At 38.7% G+C, this 8,937-nt stretch overlaps 1 protein-coding gene across 1 annotated transcript in view; it reads right to left on the bottom strand.

Moving 5' to 3' along the window:
* Positions 1-5,158: 5,158 nt before the first annotated feature.
* The window catches only part of LOC101920729 (histone-arginine methyltransferase CARM1-like), an 81,801-nt gene continuing 78,022 nt past the window's right edge, over positions 5,159-8,937 (bottom strand). The window contains exon 13 of the mRNA XM_055791329.1: positions 5,159-7,547. Coding sequence (XP_055647304.1) covers positions 7,538-7,547 — 10 coding nt within the window. The 3' untranslated portion in view covers positions 5,159-7,537. The remainder of the gene's footprint in view (positions 7,548-8,937) is intronic.

Here is an 8,937-nt window from a genome sequence, read left to right as displayed (position 1 = left end):
TGATTTGTCTGTGGAATAAATGTGCTGTAGTAATACCAGAAGAAGTGCTAGCGTACTTGCACTTAGGGCCAGTCCCTTGTGAGGCACTTTTATGGCATTGTCTTCCAGCTCAAGGACAGCTTTATTTCTTAGCAGACTTTGAAGAAGTAAGAGCTGTAGTAAATACAACAGGAAGTTTAAAAATGGCTTGTCTCACAAAGATTCATAGAAATGTGACAATATGGCTGCTTATCTGTCCTAGCCAAAAGAAGAATCCCGTAGTGCCTGTAGTAAAGTATCCAATGACATAAATAAATAAGCTGAGTTTTAGTCATGCATTTGATAATAGCATGTTTATCTGACCATTTTCACATCCAAAAAAGTATTTTGGCTCTTTGAGACAATAGATATGGACTTTGTATTAAGGCAGTTGTATTGGAGACTGCAATAGTGGAGTGCTGTCTACTGCCTTGGTCAGGACTGCTCTGCTCACTTCAGTGAGCCTCCTTCAACAAGACATCTGAAGGTGCAAAGATGTAAGAAAAATGGAGTGTAACCACAGCCACAGCCTGATTGTTCCTACTACCAAGGCAGCCACAGAAATCAGGTTAAACTGCGAAATTTCATTTTCGTTTTGTGAATGGTAGTGCAAGTACTTTCTCAGTTTCTGAAGACAGGTACATGCACCTTTCCTAAGACTTTATTTTATAGCTTATTTGTGGAGAAGCAGATGGTTCTGCTGTCCTTGTAAATGGATCGTTCACTATAGCTTTCAGCTGGTGATGCTCTCTGGAGAGAACACCATTCTTGCAAAGCCTTTCAATTCATTATCTCTGTCTACACTTCCTACAGAATAGAAAACTTAATTTTTTAACCTTTCTTGTCATCACAATGCAGACCTCTGACCTACAGATAAAGCCAAAGCCATTTGTGTTGCTGCTGCTCCAGTTGCAGTTTGCCAAAGACGTCTCTGTAACACTTTTTAGGCACTGCAGGAAAGATGGTCATTAAGTTAGTCAGCAACACTAGGTATACTTTATGCTAAGTATATCCAACCCTTTCATAATGAAAAAAAACCTAAAATAAATTTACCATCAGCTGATGTGTAAGCATAACTAAATTTTGCCACCCAAAAGGATCCCCAAAGATTAAGAGCTAAAGACAGCCTAGAACTGGTTGTTTCTGAGTGATCAGCAATGGAGAAGCCAGTTACTCCTACTGCTATGCTAGAGTTGGTAAGGGTCGTCACAGCACATAATGTTTTTATGAGTGACTTTCCATTTCGTGGCCTATACCAGAGCCAGCGAGGCAGTAGAGCCACAGGTATTTCACTGCCCCCACTGTCTGCTCCCTATTTTGCTTTGCCTATAGCTGCCTGCAAGCTTCTTGCATCGTGATTTTTATCTGAGTGACTTAGAATTCGGTGCAACATTTGTAAAAAGTCAACTGAGTGCAAAAAGGTGATGAGATGCAATTGTAAAGAAATGATGAATTCTCAGTAGTGATCACAGTATGTTACTCTGGGGTATCTCGTTACATTGAGAGCCACAAACTAATTTGCAGTTAAGTTGTTTCAGTTCCTTATTTAGACTGTGTGAGAGAGGACTCAGCATTTGATCATTTTCCAAAGTGTTGAGACCTGGTAGAAATGACTGAGTGCAGGTAATTTAGCCACCTATTCAGAAACACAGAGGGCAGGCATACTGCACATCTTGATACTGCTCATTTGCTCTTTTTTTCTAATTAAATATAGAAGAAACTGCCAAGAGTTTCATACACAACAAGTGAATTGTATTTCTCTTTTTCCAAAGTTGGCTCAAAAAACTCAGCTACAGAGTCATTTTCTTATTTCTCAGCTCACTATTTTGAGGGCAGATGGAGCATGGCAAAGAACAAGATTCATAATGTGCATGTCCTGGCATCAGTGTTCCTGGGAGAATTTCTGAGATCCTTTGAAATTAAGCGTTATAGCTGAATGTTGTGAGTGAAAGCTGGCCTTTTTCTCTTGTATTGTTTTTCATATAAAGACTATGAGTGCTCTCTGATTTACAGGTTTGCTAGGCCAAGCCCTGCATTCATGACAGCTCTTGGGAAGGCACTATTCACATCACATTCTTTGGAAGTTCCACCTGAATTCCAGCTGGATCCATATTCTTGCTGTCAGTGTGCTCTTACCAATTATCTCATGTATTAGACAGGAAAACTTGTTCTGTTGGGATTTTGGGTGGTGGTGATTTATTTTAATAAAGTACCATGTTCAGTTTGGTGCTGTTTCCTGAATTGTGCTATTTCCTGAACTTGTTTTTCATATTCTGTGGTATCTTCCTTTTTTATTACTGCTTATATGAGTGTTTCTGGTTTAATGCGCATTTGAGGATCATGTTATCTTAGCTGTGGCACCTCAGTATAGAAAATCGCCTGTAAAACCAAAACCAAGTTTCTGCTTTGTCTTCCACAGCTGAAGAAGTGTTAGTGAAGAAGTGTTAGACAAAATACTGCTTGGGATTTCTTCACGGGTACTCAAAATATTCATTTTAGACCAAATGACAGACAGTGATTTGAAGTGAAAAGTGAACACTGGCTGTTGTTCAGAGGCCATTAAACATGTAAGTTCCAGCACTATTGAGTAATGTTTTGTTCACAGTAGTTTTGAACCATGATCCACTGGATATCTGACTACTGACTGAACAGTTAGGTAAGGGACATCAAAAGTCTCCTGTAAACTAGGCTGAAATCCCAGCAGAATCAGGCTGAAGTCCCAGTTCAATGTTGCAAGATGACATGCCTGACAAATGGCCAACCTAGGGAGGGTCAGCCACTTCCATGAAGACATTTTTATACATCCCAGTCCTTTGGTTTTGGTTTTCTTCACTTCACATGGGTTTCTTTTCCTTCTATAAATATGTGAATCTGAATATCACTGAAATCAGCGTGGGTTAAACCTGGTGAACTTAACCTGAACTGTTAATGTCAGGTATTTGATAGCTTCTCGAGTATTTCCAGCAAGAAATTATTTTTTCTGCCTGCAGTCAGCTGTTGAACCACTGTTCTCCATCCTGCTGACTCTTCAGCTGCATCTTTACAGTGTATCTTTCCCCAGTTTTAGCTCTCAACTTGGATCAGTGCAGAGTTGTAAATACATGTTACCTAAAGGATGAAAACTTGTACACCACGTGCTGTGGTGGTTTGACCCCGGCTAAATGCCAGGGGCCCACCAAAGCCATGCTATCACACCCTTCCTCAACCAGACGGGAGAGAAAACATAATGGAAGGCTCTTGGGTTGAGATGAGGACAGGGAGATCACTCAGCAATTACCATCCTGGGCAAAACAGACTCAACTTGGGGAACATTAGTTTAGTTTATTACTATTCAAATCAGAAAAAACACCTTCCCCGCACCCCTCCCTTCCTCCTGGGCTTAACTTAATTCTCAACTTCTCTGCCTCCTCCGCCTGAGCATCATAGGTGAATGGGGCCTGTGGACAGTTCACATGTTGTTTCTGCCACACCTTCCTCTTCACATGCTTCCCCTGTTCCAGTGTGAGATCCCTCCCGTGGGGGACAGTTCTCCATGAACTTCTCCAGCAGGAGTCTCTGCAGTTCTTAACACACTGCTCCAGCGTGGGTCCTTTCCATGGGGTGCAGTCCTTTAGGAACAAACTGCTCCAGTGTTGTCCCCTGCAGGGTCACAAGCCCTGACAGCAAACCTGTTTCAGGCGTGGCCTTCTCTCTCTACGGTTCCATAAGTCCTGCCAGCAAACCTGCTTCAACGTGGGCTGCCCCCAGGCACAGCCTCCCGCAGGCACCCACCTGCTCTGGTGTGTGGTCCTCCGTGGGCTGCAGGTGAATATCTGCTCCACTGTGGACATCCATGGGCTGCAGGGGAACAGCCTGTTTAACCATGGTCTTTCACCATGGGCTGCACTCTGCTGCAGTGCCTGCAGCACCCCCTCCCCCTCCTTTTTCACTGGCCTTGGTGTCTGCAGAATTGTTGTTCTCACATATTCTCACTCCTCTCTTCTGCTGCAGTTCTTTTGCACAGGTTCCCCCACCCCACACCCCACCTCCTTTTCACATATGATATCCCAGAGGCATTACCACCAATGATAGACTTGGCCTTGGCCAGCAGTGGATCCAGCTTGGAGCTGGCTGGCATTGGCTGTGTTGGAGTGGGGAGAAGCTTCTGGCATCTTCTCACAGAAGCCACCCCTGTAGCCTCTCCTACTAGCAAAACCTTGCTGTGCAAACCCACCATGCATGCCACGGCTTAAGGAAGAATAAAATGCGTACTGCCTGGAGACTTGTTTTCCAACCTCTAAATGCATTTTTTCCCCTCTTGCTTTTTTTCTTTCTTGCACCTTCAAAAAAAAGCACAACTTGTAGAAACTTAGCTAAGCAAATTAACACCAGTTCCGTTGTGTTGCACTGCACTTAGATCCAGATGCATCGAGATTGCTTTTGGGTGTCATAGTTGTCATAAGTATTATAAAGAATGCTATCACAAATATTTCTGTTGGTCTAGTGCACACAGTATGCAGTAAATCACTACTTCTTTTAGCAGCCACTGTAGTAATAGTAACCACACTGAATTCCTGTACTATGCCTATGGGCAGAATATTCTAATAATCAGTTGAGATGGGAGAACTCATACAGATGGACATTCAAAATGAAAGTTGTTACTACTTAAAATGCAGTTTACTGTGAATCACTCTGTACATATGACTGCTTATAAGATTTTAAATGCATCTCTCTCAGGTAAAAGTAAAAGAAAATAACCATATGCAATTGTTGAAAAACAACCTGTTAAAAGCATTTTTTACTGCTGTAATTTCTTGAAGATGAACCTTCTAAATGGCCATTGATCCAACAAAGCATGAAAATATATAGCTCCTTAATATGATACTGCACGTCTTTCCTATTGTGCTTTTTGAGTCTATGGGATGCAAAACAACACATAATTTTTCAACAGGATTAATATAGCCTCTTTAACTACAAATTAGGAAATGCTGTATTTCATAATGATGTGGTGTGATCTGTTCAAGAGTCTTATATTGCAACATTACATCATCGCAGTTTGCTACAGCATCCCCACAGTTCTGCTTTACTTTCCCTATATTCTCTGTCATTCATTAATGTTGCTTGTATAAAAAATCAAAACAAAACACCAGCATTTGTATGAATAACATGTTTTTATTGATATGTTGTTTCAAAAATACTTTACAAATATATTCTCATGTTTATACCCAGAAAGTCCTGCGAGATGGAAACACTACATTGTAGTCCTTGAAGGTAGGTTCCTGTGTACTTCAAAATCACCAACATTTCAAAGCAGGAAAGAAGGAAATGTTAAATGATAAGGAAATGAAGAAAGTGACAGGACCTTATTTCAAACTGTAAATAGTACAGTGTTCGATGTCAATATTCTTTTCGGTTTTAGCATACAATCTGGAACAAAGTGAATTCCTGAAGTAGAGAGAAATACAAATACCAGTCCTGGATCATCCAGATCACTTCAAAATAGAAACTGCTGTGAAACAATCTTTGTGTTGTTATTGTGTAAGAAAACAATCTTTTCTATACAACTTGAAGGTGCAGTTATTAGATACATATATACCTTTTGCTCTGGAATTAAATAAAGATACACAACCTGACGCTGCTATCTGCTGCTGTTGTTTTTCCTCCCCTTTATTTACTTTCTTCCTTAAAAATAATTGAAATTGCCACATGAAATTCACAATGTAAGATTTTTCCCTATAGAAAATAGAAGTCTGATACACAGATACTTTTTAGAAGACATTTGAGAGTGAAATGTGAGATCCAGACAGACATGTAGATCAATAGGAGACATTACAAATCTGTAAGCTGAATTCAGATTCAGCTTTCATACATTCTTTCAATAATTGCTGAGGAAAATGTGCCAAACTCTAGAAGACACTGAACTATAGTTGTCTGGTATTTGGATTTGCACATTGTACAGGCTAAATTTAGGCAGGATAGATACCAAACAATCAGACACTGCATCAAAAATCTCATTACACCGCTTGTACAGGTTCGAATGATAATATCTGTTACCATTCTGAGGCAGCAACCCACATTAAATACTCTTTTTTAATATATGTTATATATTTGTGTAACAAAACAGTCTTTTATTGTGCAAACTACATTTTTATGCTAGAAGTCTCTCACCTGTTGTATTAAATGCTACTGCAAATAAGGCAATCATTTTCTGATGCTAAATTCAATGGTTTCATGGCCTCAGCCATGAAGTTCATGTTACTTTTACAAGTTTCACAGTTTTAGAAGGGACTATTTTCCATAGTCTCATAAACTGTCTTTAAATAGCTGCAAATGGGTGTTGACTTGGACAAAAACCTCTGAAATTACAGCTGCTTCTTAATTACTACCAGCAGGCGTCCTTAGCTGGTGTTTTGATCAGATGTATCATGTAACTAACTTCCTGAGAGAAGGGTCAGTTTTTGTGGGGCTTTTTATTCAAACCAGCCTTCTAACAGTGTGTGGAAGGCTGAAGGCTGATTGTATCTTGCTAGAGGTATCGCTGTAGTTATAGTTTTGGTAGTAAAGTGACATATACATTTCTGAATTGACTTCAGCTCATTCAGCCTAAGGCATATATTTTGACAGAAACACGTCCTGTAAAAGCCACTATGTGCTGTTTATGGATAACATTGCCTGGAGAGACATCTCATTAAAATCTGGACTATAACTCTATAGTCTTCCTTATTTGTGAGGTACACAAGCCAAAAATATATCATATAGCTTGGACTACTGATACTTCTTAGAGCTACAGAAAAAGTGAAAGTCACACATACCGTATCATACAGTTTTAGATCACACTAAACTGGGACTAATTTACAAATGTGTCCTGTTACACTTCTATAGGCATAGAGAAATCTCAGCACATTTATAAAGTATATGCAAGATGACCTTAGGTTTATGTCTCAAAATGAACGACATTAATGAGTCCATTGAGAGAAAATTGAAGTACTCAACACACACCCTGGTGAGCTAGAAGATTAACACCAAATGTTTAAACATATAGAAAATAACTGCTGAATGTTTGAAACATGGACACTACGTACTGCTCAACAATCTTTTGATGTGTTACATATATAAACATGAGGTAGATTTTTCTTCAATAACCTAGAGTATTGGTAAGGATATTAACAAACAAATAAACAAAAGAAAAAAAAACAACAGACCAGTGAAGCAATGTGAGCTTACTGTAAAATAGAAATAAAAATAAACAGGGAAATAGTTCTTGTTCTATAGCAAATGAACTTTCTGGAATAAAATTAAGTCTGCTGCAGTTCAAGTCTAAATGTGAGCACAGGAGGAATTTCAATTAAAAAAAAAAAAAGAAAAAGAGCTGGAACCACAATGTTCCCTTCTTATGCAACTCACATACAATTACAGATAAGGACAGTTACAAATTGATTTTACACAAGCCTGCTAAGAATTGAACTGGTTTCAGTCTCACTGGTTACTCAGCTTGGTGAGAATCTCAGTTCCGTTTTCAGATGCCATATTACAGTATGTTCTAGGCATACCTAAAAATAGATGAAAGAATAAAATAGTTATAATAAAATACACAATTCTTTGATAGCTTACAGCACTAGCTGAACTAAGCAAACAGTAAATTCTAATGAAGTAAAAGGTATTGACCACTTTTTGATATTTAATAAGGACTTTCATAAAATTGAAAGTGTAAGCACAACACTGCCAATATCTGTCAGATAAGTCTCATTGGAATAAAGCTAGGAACTCTGTCCCCTGTGCTGTTACTGGATTTATTAAATTCACCATGATTTCAACTTTAAATCCGAAGTCTTCCCATATAGATTTGCAGCTGTACAGGCAAGTGTAAAATGCTACCAAATCCACTGTAGTTTATTTTACAAAGGCAGAGGCTTCCTTTTGCTCTTATGCATAGCAGCTCAGGCCATGGCCTTCAAAGAAATGAAGGGATTCCCAGTCCAGTCTTTTATTTTTACCTTATGCTATAGAATTAGTATGGTATTATTTTAAATAAGCAAAAAAATGTCCAGGAATTGCCCCTTCCCTACTATCTGTCCCTGTAGTACAGAGATAAATATTTGTACCAGGGACACTATGAAGCAGTGATGTAGAAGAGGGCGAGACTGTATGTGTTAACATAATGTCCCACCACATACAGTAACTTGCATGTCCAAGTTTAAAACCGGGATTGTATTTTAATTTTAAAAAATCTTATGAATGCCTTGGAAGTTACTTCATGTTTATAAATAAGCACTTTTCTTTTGATAAGTCTTCTCTGCTTTTGTTTTTTCAACTCTTTTAGGGTTCTGCTAATTGCTATGGGAAGGCCAGAACAGAATGAAGAATGATCAATAAACAAAAAGCCAGTAATGGAGCCTCACAGAGGAAGCCTGTTAAATAAGGTTAGTGTATTGTGCCAGGATTTCACAGCCAAGCACTCTAAGAATTAATGTATAAAGGACAGCAGTCTAAATTACTGAACTCAATATGGTTAATTGGCTAGCAACCATGAAATCACACGGTGACATTTTTACATTCCATTTTCAGATAGAATATTGTTTCATGTAACTTAAAGTACTTCTATATATAACACACAATTTTACCATTCCCCCCCTGCTCTCTTGCAAAAGAGTGATATCATTCTGAAAGTGTTTTCTATATTTTATGCAAGTTAAAAACTCTTGACAAAAGCTTCTTTTGCTTGTAAATGAGTAGACTTCTACCATCTTTGAAAAGTCACTCACACTTAATGCAATGGGTGCTGAGTTAAGTACAGAGATTTTAGGAAACCAGTAAACTTTCTTGAATTCATCACCACTAAAAGCTTTTAGATTTGAAACTGGTATTAGCTAAACTAAAAACATAAGCAATCTAGACACTCTCCATGTCACAGGCCAGATTTGAAGAAATTATCTTTTCCAG

The sequence above is a fragment of the Falco peregrinus genome, chromosome Z (genome assembly GCF_023634155.1).
Source record: "Falco peregrinus isolate bFalPer1 chromosome Z, bFalPer1.pri, whole genome shotgun sequence".
Lineage (NCBI taxonomy): Eukaryota > Metazoa > Chordata > Aves > Falconiformes > Falconidae > Falco > Falco peregrinus.
Note: the sequence above shows the minus strand (reverse complement) of the source record. Positions and strands in the feature narration are given on the sequence as shown.